We start from the raw sequence: 27873 nt of genomic DNA on the forward strand, positions 1-27873 counted from the left end.
TACAGAAATAAACACACAGGCATGTTAGTGTCATTTGAATTTCAAAACAATCAATGCCAATAACAAACAAAAATGGTTTACACGTTGGATTCTAAGTGGACTGCAAAAAAATAAATAATAATAATGATAAAAATCCAAAAAACAATCATTACAAATATGGAACTTGGGAAATTATAATAATTAAGTATTGAACACAATTGTACTCATCGAAAAGCTTGTATTGCTGATCGTTGAGAATATTAAAGATAAAGTAGAAACAATTTAGCTTGTTCCTCTTTTACATTCAGCCAGTTGCTAAGACAGTCCAGTCTGTTGACATTATTGGGGGACAATGTGGTTCTTTTTCTTTTGAATGATGTGACCTGAGAGTCAAGCAGAATCACCAAATCAGCATATGAATTTCGCTGCCTGATTTTTGTGCCACTGGTGCTACAACAAGGATGTGAGAAGCATCAAGGGGTATGGCTATATTTCACAAAGATTCTGACTAAGCAACATGAAGCAGACGCTTTACAAAAGTTGCGTGAAAGGGGAAACAGGTCAAACATAATGAAACATTGGAGGGCTCATGGAATCAACTTAATCAACAAAGATTCTGACTAAGCAACGTGAAGCAGACGCTTTACAAAAGTTGCGTGAAAGGGGAAACAGGTCAAACATAATGAAACATTGGAGGGCTCATGGAATCAACTTAAAGGCAGAGGAATGCAAATCATCTGCCAGTTTCACTGAGTACCTTTACATGGACACCAATACTCAGATTTATGACTGAGTTGGCTAAATACTCTAAAGAGTCTACCATGTAAACAGTGAGTTTTGATTATCTTAAAGGACCACCCTGAGTCACAAGAGTGTTTTTCTTTCCTCTCGGCATGCGGTATCAAACTCCATTAAAACAACAATTTTCCAGCAGTCTTTAGATGTTCTCATACAATAATTGTCACGGTGCATGATCAATATGTTGCTGAATGAAAGTAAACTGCTGAACTGCAGTTAAAGTCTACAGATTAAAAATTAAACAGTCGAAATTACATGAAACTCTGGAGGAAACAGTGCATAGCCTGGTAATGCGACATTAATTGTTTTATACTGAAACTTTTCTTGTAAAAGTGCTTCCTTTGTCTTATCCATATTTCTTTGCACGTTAAACACATGTCGGCTCAGCTGGAAATAAAAAACTGTAATTGCGTTAATTGCGTCAATTTTTTTTTACGTTTTAAATATTTCAAATTAATCGCATGCCTTAACGTGCTAATTCTGACAGCACTATTATATATACAACCTTATAACATACATTACCAGAAAGATAATGTATCTCATAATGTAAAAACCACCTTACCCTACCCTTACCCTTAAACTCAACCCTTAACCCAAATGTTAAATGTCAAAAGACCTTGTTAAGTACAATTTTTAAGTGTTTGATTTACAAGGACACAAGGCGCGTCCTTGTAAACCACGTTAATAGTTGTACACCTAGGTCCTTTTACACTTTTGTGTCCTCATAAACCACAAAAACAAGTTCACAAACATTTGCACATACAACATTTTAGGACAAAGATTCGCAAAAAAAAAGTAGAAAAAAAAGGGTGAAATGATAGAGAATCGTAGTCTGGATTCCATATGGCCTGGCTTGGTTCTGAATGGGAAATGAAAAACAGTCGCTCAGTGTGATAAAACACCCACATCATGGTGTCAAAGGCAGAGGATTGTTGCTGTATATCAACATGACATCATACAAAATTGAAACATGTGTCTCCCTAAAATCAGCTGTGATTCTGTCTAGTTGCTTTATTTGCATGAAGTCTCAGCCAGGTATTTTGGTCATATTGGCAATTTGAGTGCTATTTTGTGGCATTTGCAAGATGATGCACTCAAAAAAAGATATTTGGGAGACAAGAAAGTTATTCATGAAAATCTATTCTGCACAGTTATAACTATATTTTGCCAGTCTGTCAATTTAATGGATTATGGAAAAAATAGAAATGTTAGAAAGTAAAAAGATACGTAATGTACAAGTGTCAGTCAAAGTTATGTTTTATATAAAGAGACTCTAAAGTTTTCTTTATAGATATTTACATAAACTTGTATATATGTTAAGATTACAAATAACTTTTGAGAAAATTTCTTTTAAAACCTGTTGAATAAAATAAAATTAGAATCGATTTTTAATGACGAAACACCATTATCAATATCGATAAAAAAAAGATTCGGTATGTAGTTTCGGTATGAAGCACTATAGTTTTATTAAAATGTGGCTGCTAAGCGCACACCTTAAAAGTAGTGCCAATAAACTTAGAGTGCAAGTTTGTCATTTCCAATGGAGGCGCGAGACTTGCAAGATGTGCATGAGTGAAAAGCAGGTAAACTGCGTGCATTGTTCCAGCCACACCTAGTTAAAATACATCTGAATTTTTTCGAATGCTCTGAGCGCTCGCAATTCATGTAAGTAAAACTAACTAATCTGCTTCACTCTTTGTATGGAATATGCACATTTCAGTAATAACAGCAGACTAATTACTTCAGACAAACACTGCGCATCCACTGCATGTTTTTACTTTTCTCCATAAACTTGCATCAGAGCTGCAGCAATGATTTGTCCACTTGTCAATGGTTGATGGTCACCTAGCTTCATGAGACACCAGGGAAGCGCGAGCGCTAAGTTCATTGTAAGTTGTTAAGGAATCCATGCCCACGCGCTTGTCACTTCAGGTCAGAATAACAATAATTGTGAAAATGAGTGCCGTAAAGCAGCAGTGAGGAGATTGTAAATAAAAAAAGGATGTAAAGATGTCGATGGAGTGGCTTTTTGGTTTATTTTCTTGTACATTCCAGCCACTAATTCCCCACCTGAAAGAGTTTTTAGCATAGAGGGTGATGCAGTCATCCAACTTCACAATTTGTAATGTTCAATATGTATTTGAATAATGATGGCTGGTTCCTTTATTTGAAAGCTCAGATTTGATTATCCTAATTTGTGTTGTTGACAGAGTTTGAGGTTTACTGTATCATAACTATTCACACCTTAATGTTTGCTTTGATTGTTCAGAATTTACGCTTTAACCATTGCACACACTTTCTAACATTTTATTCATCAAGTTTAAGTCTCTATAACACTTATGTTTATTTTATTATGAAGAGTTGAGATATCTTGTTTAAATATTTTTGGTTTTGACTATTAAAACTATTTGCCTTAGCCATGCTGGTAAATAAAAAAAGTGCCTAAATAAAAAAAAAATATAATATTCCTAAATTTATTGTTAAAAATATTCAATAATTATCGATATTGAATTATATGAAACATGATATAGTTGCTTTTTTTTTTTTTGCAATATCGCCCAGCCCTAGAATAATGTTCAATCATCATTCAGAGTAAAATGTATATTGATGTAAAAATAAAACAAAGAAACTGTATTTTATAAAATATAAAAAGGAAAGATTTTAGATATTAGTGGCTTTTTGTTGAAAAACTAAGTGATATAAAGATTGGTGCATTTAAAATGATGCCTAACTATCTATCTTAATGGAATAGTTCACCAAAAACTTAAAAATTCTATCATCATTTACTCACTCTTTATTTGTTTCAAACCTTTCTCACGTTCTTTCATCTGTTGAACACAAAAGAAGATATTTTGAAGAAAGCTGCAAACCTGAAACCATTGATTTCCAATGATTTACTGATTTGACTTGTTTATCCAACTATAAAAGTCAATGGTTAAAATGGTAAAAGCCACATAAGGCTGTGTAAACAGTGAATACATTTGATTTCTTAGGTGAACTATCCCTTTAAATAAAGTCTTTTATGATACCAGACAATTTTAGTTCTAAATATGGCATATATATTAGTTACACTAAATTACATTTTAAAGTCAATCTGTAAATCATGTTGAAAAAAACAACAACCTGCAAATACTCTACATAAGTAAAAAAGAACTCAGTAAAACAGCCCCGTTCTAATACTAAAGCTAGCAAACTAACAATGGCTCTTTCTGTGGCCACGTCCTGATAAAACGACACTTGATCTTCACCTGGCAATGAAGGCCTGCCGTCCAGCTTATCTTCCCACTGTTAGTCTGATGATATCCCTCTAATAGCCTTCCAAAGAGGGTCTGAACACACTGACTCACAATAAGGTGGCCAGTCACCCAGAGAACAGCAGCTTCCACTTCAGCTCTAGCCAGAACAGCATCTGACCACCAGAGGGCTTCATGTGACCAGGACCAGCTTTAAAACATAGTTGCAGTAACCTCACTTTTGCTAGTGCTTGTAAGGCACTTGCACAGAGTTTGTAAATAGAGGTTGAACCTAATTATTTCAAGTAACTAAAGTGATGATTTTTTTCTAATGGGGAATAAACCAGCCAAACTGGCATTGAAAATCAAAACTAAGTATGGGAACAAACTGACATAATAAGTCTGAGTTTGTAGTGCTGACATTAAAAAAAAGAAAGTTCAACTTATAGTACACTGATTATTTTGACAAGGAGGGGGAAAATATTGAAGTTATGATGAGATCGGGTTTGATCATATACTGTATATAGGAGTTTTTTTTTTTTTAATGTTTTTATTTTTTTATTGTGACAATCCAGCGGGGTATTCCAGAAAGCCTGAAGGCATTGTAAGTAGATCGACGAATTCACAAGTCACCACTGAAAGTCACGGTGAGAAAAAAAGACAACACACTTTACAGAGGCAGAGCTGGAGGTTTTAATAAGGAAATTAAGTTGTTAACTGCACATTTATACTATGGACAGAGTTCATATTATCAGTGATCTTTATTGACTGATGTAGCTTTAAAAGTGTCTGCAATTATTGCACTCAACAGCATTTGGAAACCCTAAAACAATTATATAAAAAATGTATTGAGTGTGTGTTTGAGCGTGAATAGATGTATACATATGAATGACTACATCTTAAAATATAGATATATTTTCCTAGAAAAGACAAAGTTGGCCCTTCTAATACTATTATACATATGCTACAGAATAATGTGAGGGGTGCAAAGAGAGAGAGAGAGAGGAAGAGAAAAAAATCTATGAAAGATTCGAACTCGCTCTGCTGTGAGCACCATCATGATCTCTAATGGCGCACTGACCGCTACAATATTGCGGTGCTCTAGATTGTCTGTGTAATGATACGCGGTGGTGTATGGCCAAGAACTGTACAAGAGTGTATAAAACAGTTTAGTGTGAGGCTTAAGATGGATTTACACGCTATTGCCACATTGTACAGTAGCCTAAATGCCCTGATTGAAAAACAATAAGCTTCACTGAATGTTTTCTATGGTAGGCGCAGACCCACGGTTTGTCACGTTTGATTTCAAAAGGTTTGTTAAATACATTAACGATTCTTTTGAAAAACAACAACGTTCATTCAAATATTCTTTTTGATACGAGAAAGAAACCTATGCACGTATAAAGTTACCTCCATTTTTGAAACCAAAAGCTGAGGTTATCCACTCACTCTTAAACTTATCCGGATATGTCACATAACCTGTTTTCTGGAATACCCCTCAGAACAACTGAATGTTTACAGACATGCTGTGATGTGAGTGAGATGTATACATACAGTTGAAGTCACAATTATTAGCCCCCCTGTTTATTTTTTTTTACCAATTTCTTCGATTTTTTTCGCCACATTACTAAACATAATAGTTTTAATAACTCATTTCTAATAACTGATTTATTTTATCTTTGCCATGATGAAAGTAAATAACAATTTAATAAATATTTTTTAAGACACTTCAATACAGCTTAAAGTGACATTTAAAGGCTTAACTAGGTTAATTAGGTTACCTAGGCAGGTTAGGGTAATTTGGCAAGTTATTGTATAAAGATGATTTGTTCTTTAGCCTATTTGACTTCAACTTTATGTGCAACTCTGATGTTTTTCAATAAGATTTTAATTTTCTCTGTTTGGTTTAGTATGATCATATGTTCTATTGAATTGTCACGTGGTTTCTTAAAACAAGATAGATCATAGTTTTACCATGGTTAGCTTGGCATTGGCAATGGTTACCAAACCATTGTAAACAAAACATTTGCCTTTACTACGTAAATTGCTAGTAAATTCGTCTTGCTTGTGCCTTTTTGACTTTGTAGGAGTATCCTTCAGTGTTTTTGTGTAGAGTCTTGGATTGCTTTTCTAATTAAGGAACCTGAGTTACAGTTCGGTTGATTTGGTGAACTGGCTCTCTATGCTCACAGAAAATACTCTGTCTAAGTGAACAATTGATTTGCAAATAAGGCATCCTTCAGGACCATCAGTTTTGCTTCATATGACCTCAGTTTATCATCAGGAACTGTAGTTTTTTTTTAACATTTATTTTCTTTTTTCTTAGCCCCCTGTAAATATTTTTTACTCTCAAAGGAATAGTAACCATTGATTTGAATTGTATAAATTACCAATGATTTTGTAAAAAATCTTCCTTATCTACTTCATAAATGGCCTGAGGGCAAGTCAATTAACAGCCAATTTTTACTTTTGGGTGCGTGATCCCTTAAAGGTTTGCTGCTAAAAAAAAAAAAAAAAAAAAAAAAAACGTTCCTGACTGAATACAGTTTAGAAAGATTGAAAGCGTCCGGATGACAGATCTGAGGGAGAGGTAAAGAGTTTCCAAAAAAATAAAAGGGATATGCCTTTAGGCTTCAGAGACATAATTTACACGTGTCTACATGCCAGCTAACCACCATAGAGCTAAATACAAAGCAGTTTGTAAAAAAAAATTTAAAAGACATTTAAACTCCGTTCTGAATGTTATAAATTTGCATCCAACGCCTCGGTCTTTAAATAGTGTGTGCAAATTGTTAACTAACCACACACAAACCCACCACAAACCCAGTAAACAATTTGTGTTTAATAGACATCTAATAGACATCTAAATGTAGACAGCTTGGCTAATACAAGGCTAAACTTGGCTGTCAGTGAAAATCTAATAAGAATAGCCAAAAAACTAGACTAGTTTTAGACAAACCTTATGTAGTCGTTCATTTCCTTGTTTTAGTCAAGATGACTAGGTTTAGACGTCTATTAGACATCTATTAGACATCTTTTAAAAACAAACAATGCTTTCTTTTTTTTCTTTTTCTCTCTTTCCTTTTTTCTTTGTGTTTAATAAACGTCTAATAGACATCTAAACATAGACAGCTTGGCTAAAACAAGGCTAAACTTGAGCTGTCAATGAAAATCTAATAGACATCTAAGAATAGTCCAAAACTTGACTAGTTTAAGACAGACTTTATATGTGTAGTCATTCATTTCCTTATTTTAGCCAATACAACTAGGTCTAGACGTCTATTAGAAATCTATTAGACACCTTTCAAACACAAACAATATTCTTTCTCTTTCTTTCTTTCTTTCTTTCTTTCTTTCTTTCTTTCTTTCTTTCTTTCTTCCCTTCTTTTCTAAACAATTTTGTGTTTAATAGACATCTAATAGACATCCAAACATAGACTAAAACAAGGCTAAACTTGGGCTGTCATCAAAATCTAATAGACATCCGATAGTAGCCCGAAACTAAACTAGTCATCAAATAGACAAATTAGACAGACTTTGAATGTGTAGTCAGTAATTTCTGTTTATTTGATGATTAGTTTTGGCCTATTCTTAGACGTCTATAAGTTTTTCACTGCAAGCCCAAAGTTATCCTTGTTTTGGCCAAAAAGACAATGTTTTGACGTCTTTAGACATCTTTAAAAAAAAAAAAATGCTTTCTAAGCAAAGGAGCTATTCTGACTTGAAAGATGTTGACTGTGTGTAAATCTATCACAGACACAGGTATTTGACCAATGTCAAACCAGCCAGATCTTGTACTTCGACTAAACTATAAATTGCTTCTCATGTCATATCCCTCTTAAAAAAGTGAAAAACAAACAAAATGTTATATGGAGAAAATATGGTTAGGCACAAAACCAAAATTAAGTACGAAAACACCAATTACATCTGCACAAACAACTGAATTAATTCTGAGTCCATTAAGTTATTTTGGTTTTGTTATAAAGCCGTCGCACACAGCTGTTGCTTTTCTGCCACTGAGGGATTTTAAATATAATGTCAGGCTGGGAAATCACTTTAGCTCTATGTATAATAATACTAATAATATAAAGAACAGTGGTTATTGTGCAGTTATGTGCAGCATAAAAATAATAGTGAGAAGTGCAAAGAAATTGTAAAGATGCTGTAAAATACTGCAAAACCAATAAAATGTCAAACAAATTTAAAATCTGCACTCTGACACTGGACGTGAACCCAGAACTTGTGGTCGAACCAGCTCAGTGAAAACTATTTCCCTCATAAAAACCAAAACCACTGTAACCTCTCACATCTGCAGCCAAACCACAGTGAGGCTTCAGGAGAGACGGACTAACACTTGATTACACGCATATGACATATTTTTCAAAAACGAATATTTAGACACGTTCAGAAAGATGAACTCAAAGCAGAGGCTTTTATGAAGCATTGGATTAGTAAAACCTACGTTTTTTTATTAAACGCTTAGTGGATGGATGATTTGTAAGACCAATTTTTCCCAAACAAACACTTTCAGAAGGGTTGCCAGAATGAAGCCATACCTTTGGAATGCGATTCCTCTGACCTTGCGCTCCAAATCTCATTAAATCCAACAGAAAGCATGCTAGCAAACACATCCAGATCCTCATGATGGCACACACACATTCACACATACATCACCTACAACAAAAACGCAATGAGACTCACAGTCAAATATGCGCAAAACACACTAGCACACCCACAAATGCTCAATCCAACCCACACGCATGCAGGTTACACACACATATCACCTACACAATGAGACACCTGTTTGGCTGCGTGGCTGGAGGGCAGATTGAGCGGGTGATTGTGCGAGGGTTCGCTCTTGTCACTGTGAGTGGATAAGAACGCTTATAGTGTCCAGATACAAGTGCTTACATGCTCACTGAAGTGGATCACAATTAATTGATAACAACAGTATCGTTCATGCAATAGAAAGTAATGGGTCGATGGGGAATTCATGCCCTGCCAGTGTTTGCGGACACATTTTTGGCATCGCCTCGGAGAACGAACCAGTTTCTTGACAGCTTGCTGATACAAATAATGTGCAACTCGAGAAGAAGAAGAAGAAAAAAAAAGCCTGCCAGTGCTATGAATCAAAGATCTGAAATGAAAGAGTAGGCCATCCACACCCTCAGCTTGTAACACAGAAAACAATCTGGAAAGTCTTCATAGAGACAGTCTGTGGGGATCTGTCACAAGGGTCCTTCATAAATAGCAGATAATTGCTTCCAGAAAGCTTCAGTCAGTCCTGATTTGTAGGACTCAGATCAGTGTTGACAAGTGCTGAGTTTCTGTCTATCTGTCTATATCCTTCCACTTATTCATCCGTCCATCCGTCCGTCTATCTATCTATCTATCTATCTATCTATCTATCTATCTATCTATCTATCTATCTATCTATCTATCTATCTATCTATCTATCTATCTATCTATCTATCTATCTATCTATCTATCTATCTATCTATCTATCTATCTATCTATCTATCTATCTATCTGCTGATCTGTCTGTCTGCCTGCCTGCCTGTCATTCTATCTATCTATCTATCTATCTATCTATCTATCTATCTATCTATCTATCTATCTATCTATCTATCTATCTATCTATCTATCTATCTATCTATCTATCTATCTATCTATCTATCTATCTATCTATCTATCTATCTATCTATCTATCTATCTATCTATCTATCTATCTATCTATCTGCCATACACCAATCCATCTCTGTTTATCCATATAAAATTATATAAAGAGTTCATATGCAAAATCTAATGACTCCGTTGTTATGAAGTTTTGTAAATACTTTTGGCAAATGAATTCTTGGATGATTAAAATGTATTGAAAATAAATGGAATTATCAGTTGTTGTTTTTTTTTTTATTAACTGTTCATATAGTTTTTTAACCCTCCTGATATTTAACATAGCAAGGACATTTTCACAGTATTTCTATTATAATTTTCCACTAAAGAAAGTTTTATTTATTTTAGTTTGGCTGGAATAAAACCAGATTTTATTTTTTATATTTATGGTTAATATTATAATCTCCCTTAGGACTTATTTTCAATTGCCAGCAGAACAAACTACATTTCAAAAAATATAAAAACAAATCTTCTCCCTATTAAATATTCATTCATTCATTCATTCATTCATTCATTCATTCATTCATTCATTCATTCATTCATTCATTCATTTACTTTCCTTCAGCTTAGTTATTTATCAGGGTTAACCACATCGGAATAAACCGCCAACAATTCCAGCATATTGGAAAACACCCATACACCCTCATTAACACAGACAATCATACACTACGGCCAATTTAGTTTATTCAATTCACTTATGTCTTTGGACTTCGGGGAAAACCAGAACGCAAGGAGGAAACCCATGCGAACACAGGGAGAACATGCAAACGGCACACAGAAATGCTAATTGGCCCAGTCGGGACTCGAACCAGCTACATTGCTAACCACTGAGCCACTGTTCCGCTTCAATTAAACAGAACTTGCTAAATATTTGAAAAAGAATACAAATTTCACAGGAGGACTATTAATTTTGCCTTCAATTATATATTGTTAGGAAAAAGGAATTACAAAGGAATTGTTTTAAACACAGCTTTAGGGCTGTCAAATGATTTTAAAAATTAACAGATTAATCACACTTTTTTGCAATTAATCATGATTAATCACGAAACGTAATTAATCATAATTAATCATGATTAGTCACGAAATGCCATACTTATTACAGAAATAAAAACACAGGCATGTAAGTGCGATTTGAATTTTAAAAAAAATCAATGCCAATAACAAACAAAAATGCATTCCATGTTGGATTCTAAGTGGATTACAAACACACACACACACACACACACACACACACACACACACACACACACACAAACAAACACACACACACACACACACACACACACACAGACACAGACAACGAACGTAGTGTTGGTGAGCGAGAGGGATGCCTTCAGATTCATCAACAAGCATGATCGCGTTCATCAAATTTGCTTAAACTAAGCATTCTGAGCATTATGGCTGTATTTCACAAGCAAAGATTCTGACACACCAACGTGAAGCAGAGACGCTTTACAAAAGGGGGGAAACACGTCAAACTTAATGAAACATTTTAGGGCTCATGGATGCAGAATTCATCTGGCACTTTCATTTACATGGACACCAATACTCAGCTTTGATAATTAGATGATACTGATTAAGAGTCGACCATGTAAGCAGCAATTTTTAAATACCTTAAATGATCACGCGAGTCTCGAAATGTAGAGGTTTTTCTTTCTATTCGCCATGAGGTATCAAATTCCATTAATGAATGAAAATATGCTGAATGAGAGTGAACTGTAGCTAAAGTCTAAAGATTAAAAATGAAACTCCCGAAATTGCATGAAACTCTGGAGAAACGCAGGATAGCCTGGTGATGCGACATCAATTGTTTTATACTGAAACTTTCCTTCTAAAAGGGTGTCCTTGGTCTTATCCAAATTTTTTTTGCACGTTAAACACACGCACGACCAGAGCAAGCTGATCTGACACTCTAGGCAAACGGCAATCATGCCGTTTTATTTATATGGAAGGCCGAGAACCATGAGGGAGGGGGTGCGTGTAGCGGATGAATGTGAGGACCGGGTGTGCTCACTCACTATTCCGCTGCCCAAGGCAGCCGGCCCTGAACACACATTGCCCACAAGAAGAAATAAAAAAACGGTAACTGCTTTATTTGCGTTATTTTTTTTACGTGTTAAATATTTCAAATTAATCACGTGCGTTAACGCGCTAATTTTGACAGCTCTATGTATTTTGTCTCTTTTTTTTTTAGTAAACTGCTGCTTGGAGCTGGTGTATTAACTCACTTTTTTCTCGAGTCTGATATATTTTGCATAGTAATGAAGCATTTTTGCAGAGTTACATAAAAGCTTGTACAAATTTAACTTGAGATCTGCAGCGAGAAACTTCCTGTCAGCACTGAAATTCCCGTTGAGCTTTTTGAAAAAGAGGACGTATGTATGGGTGCAGCCAATGGAGGACTGGAGAATGATTGACAAGTGACGAATGCCACTACACTCCACCTGTTAATATCAGCTGTCTATATAAGTTGAAGTTAGGAAATGAATACTGTGTGCACCTCCTGTATATATGTAACTTTTGCATTGCATTGAAGATGCCAGAATTCTGTAAATTAAAATATTCTTTTGTATCCAATAAACTGCTAATTATGCTAACCCTTGAAGAAAAACCTCTCCTGACCTTTTTTACTGAACACGCATGGAACTGATTGATTATTCCAACAATATCCATCCATTTCTATTCATTCTAGTCATCAACCCATCTCGTAACCCATAAACCAGATCTATCCACTCATTCAACCATATTTAATTTATCTCTTTCTATGCTTTTATGTACATCCACCCAATCCACCAAATGTCTACCAATTTAATTACCTACTGTATATTCATCTACACATCCAGTCTTATCTATCAACTCACATCTATCCACACATTCATAGCTTCTATTTTATCTACAGGTATCTGTCTATCAAGTACAAAAATGAAAAAGTATCGCGGTATTTCTGCATGGTCACTTTGCATGTGATTTATTGTGGGTTTGGGGTTGGACGGTACTAAATTACTGTCTCAGAACTGATAATTACAGCAATGAGTTAGAGCTGAGGGCACCCGTCAACAGTGTTACTGCCCACGGGCAGAAAGACAGTAAGGAGGAGAGGAGGGCATGATGAAGACACCTGCCTGGACAATGAAGTATAATTACAGAGTTTTCAGCAAACTATCATACACACTCCATAAAGGACAAAAAATATGCTTTAAATTATGTAACAGTTTGCACAGTTGAGCTCTTAAAGGGCGGAAAGTTGCATAATCACATGGTGTTTTTACGCTTGTTTATTGTCATTGTGACATGCGAACTGGAGTTTTCTCACATGTATAAATAGATGTTAATTTAATTTCAAACACATTTATATTTGCTGCACTAAACAACTGTCAGATGCTGCAGTAAAACAGATCAATCAAATGAAGAAAACATTCCTTAATATCGCTTTGCTGAAATGTTTGAATAGAACACAATTTATTAAAATCGCCTTTGTCTCTTGTGCGCTTTAATAAATCCGTTTTACACTTCATAGTCATTCATGTTTTCACAAAAGATTCTCTGAATTAGCTAACTATCGGCATAGTTCAAAGCATCAATGCATTGTTGATGTAGCATCTACTGTAATCAGCTGAGAAGGGTTTTTTTTTTTAGCTTGAGACATGGAAATGGCATGCGGTGCAACCTACATGAACAAAAGACAGGAAAACAACTTATTGCTTCAATTATTACTAAGATGACAGATGTGTTCCAAGGCGTATAACTCTTAAACTGTTTTTTATATACAAGATTGCATGGCAAGCAACTGATCTATGCACTCACTTCAGTCTGTGCATCTGTGCCAGAACTGTGTGTGAGTGTGTGTGTGTGTGTGTGTGTGTGTGTGTGTGTGTGTGTGTGTGTGTGTGTGTGTGTGTGTGTGTGTGTGTGTGCATCTCTGCAGAGGCTTGCTTATCAAACTGTTATGCAAGAGGCTTGGGGGGAAAAAAACTAGACTAGAATAATTCATAGAATAACTTTAAAAAGTGAAAGGGGTGGTTCACTACAATATCATATTTTAAACTTTAGTTGATATGCAATGTAGCCATGTGAACATAAAGAACATCTCTTAATGCAATATGCTCAAAGTTCAATGTTCAGCGAACAAAGTTTGGAGACTACAAAAAAATACATCCGGGCTAGTAAGATCACAATCGCTTAAGTTTATGTGCATTCACCACGTGCACACACCCTGAGCAGCAAAGAGGCATGGCTAGATGTGCTGTAATGTTATAACCGAGACAGCTAAAATGCGTCCAAATGCTGCTATTTTCACAGAGCTTCTTCTGTGTCTGTATTTGGGCTTCCAAAGGATACAACATAGAGAGAGAAGCTTACAGTTTAAATTAAATTATGTTCCAGAGAATTGTGAAAAATATAAAGCTAGCGTTTGACAAAAGAGAACTTCCAAAATCTCTCAGTTCAGTGCTGAACTTGGCTCAAAACTCCTTCAACTGACGAATGTAAACAATGGGAAATGCTGTTTGGCACCACTAACAATTTAGCTACAAATTAATATTTATGTGTCAAACCGCTGTAAACACCCACAATCTTCAGCAGCGCAAGGAAATAAGATTTTCCTGTTAGCTGATTAGTTAATATAATCAAAGTAAAATATATGAAAAAATAACACAATTTTCTACTAATAAACCATGAGCACACATTGATTTGCACCTTATAAACACAACTAAGCTTTAAAATACACTGTGGACCACCCCTTTAAATGCTTGAGGATGGTAAAATGTATCCATGATTTTGCTAGCATATTTTAAGCTGCATATCCAGGATGCATTTATTTGATCATAAACAAAATAAAAATGTGTTACAATAAGACAAAAGTTTTATAAAAAACAAACAAACAAAAAACAAACAAACAAAAAAACAAGCAAAAAATAAAAAATAAAAAACGCTTTACCTTAAATTCACTCTCAGAAATAAAGGTACAAAGTCAGTAATTATTTCTACATTTTTAAAAGGTACACTTATATACCGTACATATGGACATGTGTCCTTTAAGGCAGTTTCTCAACCACATTCCTGGAGGACCACCAGCTCTGCACATTTTCCATCTTCCTTAACCAAACACCTGATTTAGATCATTAGCTCATTAGCAGAGACTGAAAGACCTGTAATGGGTGTGAAAGACAAAGGAGACATCCAAAACATACAATGCTGGTGATCCTTCAGGAAGGTGGTTGAGAAACACTGCTTTAGGGTGCACTTTTGTACATTTATGGCTTTTTTCAACTGAGTGGTACGGTACGGTACGCTTTTATAGCAGTCTTCACTGTCAAAAAGAACCAAAAAGTGAACCGTACCATACCACTTTTTGGGTACTCTTTCGAAAGGGTACCTAGCACAAAAAAGGCAGAGCAAAATGCTCAGCTGAATGCATTTGGTTTACAGATACGTCACAGGAAAACACAGGAATTGCCATTTTTAAGTACACAGCTTAGACATTACACCATAATAATATATACATATAATAATGAGCCATGATCAACCCAAGCTCAAAAAGACCTTGTCGTCGTCTTGATGAGCAGCCACAAAACCAAGAGGAAGAGCAGAATCTACCATGTGCCTCGTTGTTGTTTACAAGTAGGCCTAAAAGAGAGTGGTTTCGATTTCTCCAGAGAGCTCACATGCGCATCTTTATTTGAAATAACAAACTTTTTAAGCTCATGATAATAACGGATACGTGTTTATTGAAGTGCTTCTCATGTCTGATCCTTTCAGAAACCGACAAACGCGAGAGTGAAGCGCAAAAAAAACAAAGGAGAAGCTGGAAAAAACAGCAGCAAATGATTTTTTTTCTGCAATATAAAACATGAAAAAACTGCCATATTAAACTATTATCATCACCTTTTGGACTATTATGAACTCGGAATGACAAAATTACTTCCTAAACCCAGATAAGGCCTAAATTTATACTGTGTAGTTTTGTAGTCTGTATGTGTTCATATATGTTGCATTTATTTATTTATTTTATATATTTGCAGACATCGAAGTAGGCTATTTTACATTATTGATGAGTATTGATATTCACTAATGTTCATTGATCTGCAGTTATAATCAAATCATGTTCATAGAAAGGTTAGTATTGTTGTATTTATGTGTATAAAGCATCTGTTTTGTGCTTCTCAAATGATAGGTGAACGACCCGTACAGCTTTACTTTGACACTTCCTCGAGTAAGAAGGACATTGACTAAAAGTTTCTGTCGTACACCACACCCACCAAAAGGGTACCATTGGTACCATTCGGCAGTGAAAACGCAAGCCTGATAAAGGTGATGCGTACTGACCCGACCATACCCTACCACTCAGTGGAAACAGGCCATTAGGGTACTACAGTATGAGGTACACATTTATATATATATATATTTAGGTATTAATATGTACCTTTAAGAAGCTGTTAGTTACAAAAATATACCTTTGAGAAGTGACAGATTTTGTACTTTATTTCTGAGAGTGTACATGTAATTTATTCTTGTGATAGCAAAGCTTATTTTTCAGCATCATTATTGCCCCAGTCTTTAGTGTCACATGAAATCATTTTAATATACTGATTTGATGCTCAGGAACCATTAATAATAAGCCTTCAGGCAGAGTAAGACTACAGAATGGACAGCATGCACTCAACCTTTTCCCCTGTTATTGGGAAATGTTGAGAAAATCAGCAACTCTATCTGTTTTTTTTTTTTGTTTTTTTATAAACAAAGAACATGTATAAGCAACACTTCTAAAGTGTTTAATTTAAGAAAAGCTGGCGATGCTTGCATGCACATTCACAATTGTGTCCATGAACAAATAAACTATATCATTAAAGACTGTGCATGAGCTACATTTACACTCACAGACAGAGCAAGTTCAAAGGCACGTCTGGAGCTGTTGAATCTTTCACAGCCAGTCTGAGTAATTTTGACACTTCCCTAGAGGAGACCTCCATCCAACTCAAACCTAATTTTAGTGTCGAGAAAATCAATTACATGCTCGTGCCTACCTCTGCCAAACGAAACCCACGAGAAAAAAAGGCTATTTCTAAACATGCTAACACCATATTTAAATGTACAAGCTGCCTCTGTAGACTGAGAACAACCCAAAATAAATAAACAGAAACAGTCACAAATGTATATACAATATAAACTCTGACATTTCACATGTCGCTCTGTGGGTCAAACAAACATGTATTGTAGTACACACAACACTCTATGTCTTGACAAGGTAAATGCTCGAGAACTTGAGCTATAGTAAAATATTCATAGTTTTTCACATAATGTCACAGCTTAATGAAAGGCAAAATGAGACTTTTCTCAATAGACAACCAGGGGTGCGTTTCCCAAACATCGATGTAACTCGCAGCTGAACTATCATACTATGATGCATCGTTTGGGAAAAGAACTATGTAGTGACGAGTGTTTCCCAAAACCTGTAGTTTCTTTGTCGCAGATCCATCTTACACCACGGTAGTTATAACGTAAAACGCCCATAATGATGTTCTAAACTGGGTGGAGTAACAACTTCTTCAGAGAAAAACCCATAATTTCAATTTATATTGTTTTATACAAGCACGCATTTAAAATAAAATCCAATATTAGATTTGGTAAAAACATGCAGTCGCTTTCCATGTTAACTGAAAAATATTTAAATGGCACATAGGGCCTAAGTTTGCTTTACTAATATTATTGAGAAGTTGAACATTATAATATTCTATTCTAAAACATATCACTTACAAAAGCTAACACGTATTCTAATGTCATATATAAATCATATAAATAAATAAATAAATAAATAAATAAATAAATTTATTTATTATAAAATGAAATGTAATATTTATTATTTATTAGAAACGAAAAACATACTTTAATAATATTATTAAATGTTATTAATGATGATGATGATGATGATGATGATGATGATGATGATGATGACGATGCTAATATTATTATTATTATTATTATTATTATTATTATTATTATTATTATTATTATTTAGTAGGATGCTGTTTATTTACTTATTTATCTTTTTTATTTTTTTTTAAGTCTACTTTTACAATTTGAGAAATGTAAACCACTGCAGAAATGTTCTAACCAACAGGCCCATGTCATATACTATACAGATATTTAATAAATAACCCACTATAAATTAAAAGAATTAAAGAATTAGGTGTTCAAAATGACATCAATGTTTTCAAATTGCACTGCAAAGGGAGCACAAATGTAAACATAAAGATCGCTAAAACTAAACTGTAAAAATAGTTTGAAAGCAAATTATACCTAAGAGAGATGACCTTAATGCCTTTTTATTTTTAATAATTCCAACTTTGAATGTTAGAATGTTCTAAATGAATAGGGCATAGGGGGGATAAGTGGGAATAGAACACAGCCACGAATTATGTTTCTCAAGTTTGCGACGCAGTTTGCAAATGTTCGTTAGAGTGACGGATTTGGGAAACGGCAAATCAACAAACTATGTTTGTAACAAGGGAACTTGCGACCTTACTTGCCTAACGATGGTTTTGGGAAACGTACCCCTGGTTTGTACTAAATACTATGACAGTAAGAGTGTGATTTTATAATGACAGATTTTAAATCTCACTCAATTTAAAAGCGAGCTATATCATATATATTGGTAAACTGAGAAAAATCCAACTAAACAATCATGATTTGGACCTAAAAGCTGTGACATTTTAAATGGGTGACATGCTAATTTAGTAATTACCTTTCACCCCTGCACTCCTGTTGAGTTAAAGAGATCAAAGAAAGCCATAAGTTTCCCATTAATCTGTCCAGGAAACTGGCAAACCAAAAATGGCGTAGGCATCAAAGAGAAACACCACAACAAAAAGTTCATAGTTAAGAGGTTACGCCGCAAGAGAGCGAGAGCAAACCTGGAGAAATAAAGCAGGTTATTTTTTTAAAAAAGCTAGTACTCCGTGGTCTTTGAAATCCACCACCTTTTTGACAGAACATAATGGAGTCCAGGTGATTGATTGAGGCACTTGATGTTTTAAACATGCTATGCTAGTCCTCACCGTAAGAAACATTTGGTTTTTGAATTGGATTGACTATGGAGTCCATAAGTATTCATATCTGCAGTTTCAATATTTGAGTAACAACCCTCAATGACCATGAATCCAAAGAGCTCCCAGCTTCCAAACATGAATGGACTGCTATAGATCAGCAACACCAAACACCACCTTAATTTGGCCTAAGAAAAGACAAAATGATTTGGAAAACACACTTGGCTTTGATATATGAAACCAGATTCACGGTATGTTTTGAAGACCGTAAGGCTGTCTTTAGTTTTAATCAGGAATGCTCTTTTTGGATGTCCACACATAATAAAACCGCAGACAGGAAATTAAATTAAACACTAAATGACTTTTAGCTTCACACTAAAGGTGTGCAACTAAAAATACAGCTTCTTAGGAGGTATGAGATATTTTGGTGGTGACATACTGTATCTTGACAGTCCATGTGTAATTTTCTTTTAAGCAATAGTATTAACATCAAACATGCAATCGTGATATTAATCTAATAATAAAATGCTTCTGTTGCTGTAGTCCAATAAAAGTACCTATTGAAATAATGTGATACACTTGCCAGTGTATATGTAATCTTGGATTTGCAAGCCATGAAATGCCCAAAGTAGACAGGATTAAGCAATTGCTTATCCTGTTCATAAAAAAAACTGTAGAGGAATAGCAGTATCAATATTTTTATAGTATATTTAATTTGTTTGATCTTTTGCTAGACGACTTAACAGTTGGTTTAGATTCAAAAAGGTCTACTTCATCCAAAGTTCTGTCATCAAACTCTCTCGTACTGTTTTTTTTATCTTCTGTGGAACACACAAGGAGCTTGTTCATAGTGCTGAATGTAGTATATAATTGATCAGTATGATTGTCTGCTGTGTTCTGCTATTCTTACACAGTCCTTTGAAGCTCTTCAATATTTTGTGGATAAAAGACATAAAATACATTAAAGGGCAGCTAATTTACCCCTTTTTATGATTTAAAAGAAGCTTTTTGTGAATGTTTCAGCTTAAAACACCCATCAGATTATTTATTATAACTTTCAGAATATTGATCTTGAGGCTGTTTTTGTTGCCTGTGCCTTTATTGCTAGTTCTCCACACCCACCGTTCCCACATGCATGTCAGAGTGGGCCTCAATCCCTGTCAGATAAACAGCACAGTGAAAGACATGAAGGAAGCAGATCTCACGTGACGTTTGTGAGAAATACTACAGTAAGAACAGTTAAAAACGCTGTAATTCATTACAAACATGCACTGTTTTACAAACGTTTTAAACTTGTAAAACCCATTCTAGATCAAATTTGATGATGATTGATGATCACAGAGAGCTGAACAGATCTTTTAATCCTAGTTCCTTTGCACACATGCGGTCCTGTTGATATGATTATACGCGTTACAACGGAGACATGATATGCGGCTGTCAATCAATTCGGTGGGCAGGGAAACCACACTCCTATATCACGTTTAAGTCTGCCTCAAATTGGAAGAAATTTTAATCCTATTTTAATGTCAGGAAATAAAAAAAACAGACTTATTGTGTTTATATTACTCCAGTATGACTGTGGACACACTATACCTACACAAAGTTCTGTCCAAACAAATTTAAAAAGATGATATTCATCATAGGTGAATGTTGAACTTTCAGTAAGCCAGATATTGTGAACCGGGGTTTTAAAATGGGTCCTGAACTAAAGCTTGACAGCCAGATTCGGTCTGTTGTTCCTAAACTAAAGCTTGACAGCCAGATTCGGTCTGTTGTTCGCTTTAGCTTCTTTCACTTGAGACAACTGGCCAAAATTAAGCACATTTTATCACACAAGCACTTTAAAACAGTAATCCATGCTTTTATTACCTCCCACTTGGACTACTGCAATGCCCTTTATTTTGGAGTGAGTCAGTCTTCTATTTCTCGACTGCAACTTGTTCAGAATGCAGCTGCACGTCTTTTAACTGGCACACACAAATACGAGCACATCACCCCGATATTATCTCCTCTTCACTGGCTGCCCGTGCATTTTAGGATCCATTTTAAGTTAATTTTATTTGTTTTTAGGTGTCTAAATGGTACTGCACCCCTCTACCTCTCTGAGCTTCTCTGACCTTACACACCTTCTCGTTCGGTCAGGTCAGCCGACCAGCTCCTCTTGGGTGTGCCCAGGACCAGTCAAAAGCTCAGAGGGGGTCGGGCTTTTGCTGTGGCTGCACCAAAATTGTGGAATGAGTTGCCATTGTATATTAGACAAGCCTCTTTCATTAGTGTTTTTAAATCTCTTCTTAAAACCCACCTGTTCGATTTGGCTTTTAGCACAGCGTGAGATGTTGACATTTTATGCTTGTTTATTTGTAATTTAAAGTTTGTTTTACTCTTTGTTGGCAGCACTTTGCTTGACTGTGTTGTTTTAAAGTGCTTTATAAATAAATTCAATTGAAATAGGCCTTTTAAAATGTGTTGAATGAATGCTTTGTAACATTGCATAAAATCATGGATCACTTTAATGATGCTTAATTGTCATGTCTGAATTGTCACAGTTTCGCCCCTGTTTTGGACAGTGTGCAAGGCAAATTCTTGTGTGCTTCATTAGGTTTGGCATGATTATGAAGGTGTTAGTGATGAGTCGTTCGTTCATTTTCAACTTATATATAATGTGACATGGAAACATGGAGTGAATCCTTCATTCATGCATTTTAATATTGTGCATATGGGAGGAGAAGATTAGTTCTTTTTTCAAGGCTTCTGTTGGATTTGAGTCATTTGTTCATTACGTGAAAGACCTATCAGCCTATCATATTCATTCATCTCTTAAGTCCTTCAGTTTTTGAGTCCTTCTTCTTTCAAAATGTGACTTGACAGCATGATTGCATAATTAAAAAAAATATTCCAAATACTCATTATAACTTATAAATGTTTGAATTTCTGTCATGATGGTTCTTTTCTATATTACTGACAGTGGTAATAGGATTTTTGGACAGTTTTTTTTTTTTTTTAATGTTATCCATATGATGGGAATGAACTAATCATTTTGATTTCATTTAGGCCCAATCCCAATTTTTTTTTGTACCCCTACCCCTTCCCCTTGGCCCTTGAAACAGAGTGTGAAGGGGAAGGGCTTCAAAATTGTACCCCTAAGAAATAGGACAGCACTACAGCACCTGCACACGTCATCATATGTCATCGTCATCTCATGCTTCATATGAGATCGACGATGGCGACTGCTGTAGTTACTCCAGTTGTGTTATTTTTTGGTATTTATCATCAGGAAATCACCAAAGGCATATATCATGTTATCATAAAGATATAATGTGGCAATAAGATCATAACTGTTCTGTGTATTTACACCATGGCCATATTCATCTTTGTAAACACACAAAAACAACATTAACATTATAGCATTATTATAGCATTATAGCTGTAAAAAGCCAATTCCTAGCCACTAGACTTTTCTGACAGTGTATTCAAGTGTCATCAAGTGACTAAATGTTGTGAGGCTACCATACAGGAGTTATTATTAGGGATTATAGATAACATACATGGTTTATTTTAGTGTTTTATTTTTTACGTATAACGTTAAAACACAAATGCTGTTATGAATGTATTAAAACATATGCTTGTTTGTTGTAAAAATTCGTAATAATGACAAAAAATAAAAAATAAAAATAATTTGTACATCTCTTTATTTTCGTGAGCAGCCATGCTGCCGTTGTAGATGGTGTACTCTGGGAAATTTTCGTACCCCTTGGTTTCGAGTGTGGTCTTCAAAAATCTCAGTTTCAAGGCTTATCTAGCCATTCCCCTTAGTCCTACGCCTTCAAGCTAAAGACAAATGGAACAGGGCCTTAGGGCTAAGGGATAGAACTGGGACTGGGCCTTAGTCTTAGAGACTAAACTCAACTTAAAAATTGTTCATATCGCTGAACAAGACAAGATGGTCCAAGTTGGTAAAATGATCTGAGCATCACATTACTAGAGAGTGCGCAAATGTTACCATGAACAATTTTGGGTGAATATGTACGGAATTTCGTTCAAATAGAGTAAAAAAAAACTGCTACTTACATTCAGTTTTGCCCGAATAGAGTCACTGTTCTTTGCTGACTCTAACAAGTCCTCCAGGTCATTAGAGGATAGCAAAAGTTCCTAGACAGAGAATGAAAAAAGATGACTCTGTGTAGACAGAACTCTAAAAATCAGGTACATGTTCACTTTATTTAGGATCACTACAAATACCAACCATTTTGTGATATACAATATAAGTTACATAGAAGACATCAACATGCGCCTGACACTTCTGTAGAGTATGGCTTGCTCACCTCTTCAGTGTGTATGCGAGGAGAGCGAGGTGGTTTGTGTCCAGTTCCACCACACTGGGGCTGGAAAAAGGCACAGTGATCTTGAGCTGCATCTGGTTCTCCAATCAGAAATGCCACTTGCATCAAATCGCCCTGGAGACACAAGTCAGATGAAACAATCACACACACACAATCTATGTTGTCACACAGCACATAAACGCATGCATTATTTCAACCAAATATGAAAATTAAACTATGATTTACTCAACCTCAAGGAGTCCTACAATTGGTGTATATATGAATTTCTTCTTTTAGTCAAATCTAATTAGAGTAATAGATGTACATAGTATATCCAGGGCTTTTCAAGCTCTACATTGGTAACGGTCAGCTGACTCTCATCAGCAGCCCAAAGGAAGTCCAATACAGTGCATCCATTCATCATAAAAAGTACCTTCCATGGCTCCAGAGGGTGAATAAAATTCTCCTGAAGAGAATCTTCTTAGAAAAATATCCATATTTAAAACTTTATAAACCATATAATCCCTGCATCTCACCAGAAGTTACATAAAATTATTAATAAAGTTTTAAATATAGATATTTTTTGTATAAAAACACATGGACAGGAGAAGTTAACTTTTTTAATGAAACTCTAGTTGGATTTTAAGAAAGATGCATACACTTAGCATGCCTTGAGGGTAAATGTTTTAGGTGAACTAATGCTTTAATAACCTAACAATTAACAATCATTCATCATATGCAATCATATATTGCCTAAATGAAAACTTACAGTCTAGATGACAGTCTAACAATCTGTGTAATGTAAAATAACACAATGATCATAAAGCGTTGCTCTAGTTCTCAAGAAATGTGTTAAAATGCAAACTCCAGCCATGTCAGTTCATAGCTGAGTTCAGAGTGTGAGCATGGGAATGGGATGTGTGGATGAAGTCATTCTCTGACACTTAGCCTAGACTTCATGCTTTATAAAGTTTCCTCTTATAACACAAAAAAGGGCATTTAACTTGAGGACAGCTGTCTAAACTAGACTTCTACCCCATTAAGGCACCTGTTCTTCAGCATAACATAGGAATTTTTTTATTTGAAAACAAATTAAAATGGCTAAATATTACTATTAAATGCCATCCGGAGATAGGTAAGTTTCATCAAAATCATAAAGTATTTTTTAGTTCAAAACAAATTGCCAAAGTAAAAATACTCAAAAATACAGTACAATTTCTCTTTTTCATTGCTTTATAATGTATAACATTCCATATTTTTAGCATGAAACTTTGGATAGATGGACCATAGTAAAGCTCAGTGTCTTCTTTCCAATGATACCTAATGCTTGTATGTAGCACACTGGGGTCAAGAACTGTTACTGTTTAAAGTTAGGTAGTTGTAAATCCCTATAGGTGAATGCTGGCTAACAGGTTAAGCCATACACTACTGCAAAATATTTGGTTATCAGTATAACTAATGTATTGATTAATTGATTGATTGATTGATTGATTGATTGATTGATTGATTAATTGATTGATTGATTGATTGATTGATTGATTGATTGATTGATTGATTGATTGATTGATTGATTGATTGATTGATTGATTGGGAACTTGGGACAAAGAACTATATGATATCTGCAGTCTGTTCAAACTATCAAAATTACAGTAGAGACAAGATCTCAATACATTTTCTTCAATTAAAATGAGTGCTTCATGGAACAGTGCCAGCAAAATAATTATGCCATTATACCATGCTAATTTTTAACAAATCATACCTGTAAGACACATATCTTGTAAGAAACGGTGCAGATTGTAACAGAGAGCTGCACATCATTTATTTTTTAAATCTCTATCCTCAAAACAATGGACAATCCATCTGGAATCTTGGATGAGTATAAACACAGATGTTCAGCGTGGGATACAGTAACTCCTATTACATCCTCTGTAAACCTGACTTGAGGTTTAAATGCCAACTGGGAGCATTCTGGAGATGTATTTACGTGTCATGCTGAAAAGCTGATGAGATGAAAGATAGACTACTCTCATCCCACAGGAAGTGAAGGGTATTACATCCTCGCATGTTTGGGTGACACACACACACGCAAGCACGCACACACGCGCACACACACACACACACACACACACACACACACACACACACACACACACACACATATATATACATATACATATACATATATATATATATATATATATATATATATATATATATCCCTGCTTAAATAAATACACAACTAAGGAATAGTGCAGGCTGATAAATAATGAAATAAATAAAGTCACTACATGTATAAGTATACCGATACCCCAACACATTATTCAAAGCACAAAAAGCCGGAATATCAAGCAAGACCAAAAGTGACGGATCTACTAAACCGTAAGAGGGCAGATTAACCGTTTGCATGCCTGGGTCTCTCTTCATGGCCCTCTGGGCGTGGTCAAAGCATAGCGGCCGGATCGTCTGTCAATCAAACGGCCAACTTGGGCAAGTTGTAAGTGTCCACAGGCCTTTACGTGTCCCCCAGGCCCGCCTCGCACTCCCACGTCCTAGTACACGGTATTGTTTGCCGTTCTCGACATGATTTCCACACAGAAGGCGAAAAAGACAGGTCTGGCACAGCAATCCCCTTGATTGGTCGTTCGTTGCGGCAATGCATTCTGGGCAGCGCACTTCGCCCTTTAAAACGGCTACAAATGGAATAAAACTAAGATTTAAACAAGCCAAAATGACAGCACGTTCCTCGAAGAGATGGGTGGTGTCTACCTTTGCAGTCTAGGCGACGGTTGAAAATGTGGCCTACCGTCGATGAGAAACAGCGTTCCTACCGTATGTATAAAAGGCCGTGTACAAAGCTGCTCAGTTACGGACCCTGGGTGCCAGAGCGGCCGTTCAAATTGAGCTCATCCAAAGTGACCCAAAACAAGCGATATCAATTGGCAACCAAGATTCGGCCTCAAGTTTCGGATCCAAATGCAGCCGATGGGGCCCGGGGCCACTTTTTATTTGTTTTAACACTTGTACCTTTTGTCGTCCTTGACTAGAAGCTATGGTGGACCACACCTCCCAGCTGAAAAATCCATAAATCCCTGCATAAATAAAATAATAAATAAATATGCAAATAAATAAGTAAATAAACGAATGAGTACATACATCCACAAATCCCTGCTTAAATAAATACACAACTAAGGAATAGTGCAGGCTGATAAATAATGATTTTTTTTATTATTTCTTTTCAATATTTTCCTATTTCTCCAACATTGGTGCAATGTACTTGATCATTTATCAGGCCGCACTATTGATTGTTTCTATATTTATTTATGCAGGAATTGAGGGATTCCTCGATCGTTTCCTTGTCAGCCGGCAGAGGTCACTCTATAAAAGACGGGATTTTTTTCCCGCGGCCGGTACGGCGACTCAGTGGCTCAATGGGTAGCGCGCTCGCTTCGCAACAAGAAAGACTCGGGTTCAAGACCCGACTGGAGACCTGCACTGTTGCAGCCTGGCTCGACGTGGGGACCGCATCTCTGGACTATCGCTTTCATTTCGCAATTTTCTTTTGCCTTTTCATAATATCAAATTTATACATGCGTGTTCAGAACGTTGTTGTTAGTAGTTAACGACAGAATTATTTTCACTTTTGACTCAACTAATCCCTTATGAAAACTGAGGGGCCACAAATTATTTTTCCTTTTGCCCTCAAATATGACACGTTTAATGACAATGATGACAAAATTCATATGTCAAAATAAACATGAAAAAACACATCAACTGCTTGCTAGGTTGCTATCGAAAATCCAGCATGTAATGCACATTTAAAATAAGGAATATTATACACAAATAATTTTAATACAAATCTTTTCATTCCAAAAACTCAAATGACATGCATGCGTACGACACGAATGCACATTGAAAGAACCGGGGAAAAAAAACACTTTCACAATAACGATAACAAACCTTAATATTATATAAATTCTATTAATTAGGCTGGTACAGAAAAAAAAACAAAAAAGAAAAAAACAAAGGATGGCTTAGTTTGTATTAATGTGTTTTAATATTAATAAAAAATATGCTTACTCCATTTATATAGCTATACGCCGCCAACAGACAAGCCATTCAAAAATTATTATTTCACTGTGTACAAGGTTATTGTTTATATTTTTCAATAAAAACTAAACGTAGCATGTCTCCCTATCATTTAAAACATGCAATTCATAACACACTAGAGCTGTAGCCCTATAAGCAGTGTGTAAACTTTCAGGGCGGTGTTGGTTAAAGCGCACCACGGTATTAAACTCCAATACCTCCGAGGGAGAATATGTTACCCAGTGTTAAGAATAAAAGGCATTTTAAAATAAGAACAAGTAACAAATAAAAACTGGTCCCGTGGACTTTAGCATCTGTTATCTTGCCAGTGTGTGCGGCGAGTGTGTAGCGCTCTTTTGCAGCGCATCTCAACTCCCGGTTTGTGAGAGAGAGAGAGAGAGAGAGCGCGTGCGTAAAGAGCTCAAAGCCGGCATATAACCAAAAGCAAGATCATGTCGTTAAAAATATTCCGTTAACAATATTTATCAAAATATTTATATATTTACATGGTGTTTATTGAGATTGTGTGATCTGTATAGGCCGATCTTTACAGAAGCCAGCCTGAGCAGCCGATCAGCGCGGTTCAAACTATAAGATCGGCGCGGTTGTTTAACATGGCAGATTTTTCCGTCCTCCATACGTGTAGAGAGATCGAGTTTATCGACATGATAAGGGAATTTGTCTTGACAATCCACACAGACGTGACTTAATAAAGTGTGAATTTATGTAGGATTTTACTTGTTG

At 35.5% G+C, this 27873-nt stretch overlaps 1 protein-coding gene across 5 annotated transcripts in view; it reads right to left on the reverse strand.

Annotated features, from left to right (window-relative positions):
* si:ch211-196i2.1 overlaps nt 1-27873 on the reverse strand; it is a 120295-nt gene that overhangs the window by 47963 nt on the left and 44459 nt on the right. For 4 of the 5 annotated variants that reach the window (XR_012396669.1, XR_012396667.1, XR_012396666.1 and 1 more), the window contains exons 5-6: nt 23047-23178; nt 22793-22873 (exon numbers count right to left, since the gene is read on the reverse strand). Coding sequence is in view for 2 of the 5 variants with exons in the window: in XM_009295261.5 (XP_009293536.1) it covers nt 22793-22873; nt 23047-23178 (213 nt within the window). In the remaining 3 variants the exon portion in view is untranslated. Of the gene's footprint in view, nt 1-8566; nt 8703-22792; nt 22874-23046; nt 23179-27873 lie in introns of those variants that run through there. The other variant, XM_009295262.5, reaches the window with a different exon arrangement.

Source organism: Danio rerio, chromosome 21 (assembly GCF_049306965.1).
Source record: "Danio rerio strain Tuebingen ecotype United States chromosome 21, GRCz12tu, whole genome shotgun sequence".
NCBI classification, from domain to species: domain Eukaryota; kingdom Metazoa; phylum Chordata; class Actinopteri; order Cypriniformes; family Danionidae; genus Danio; species Danio rerio.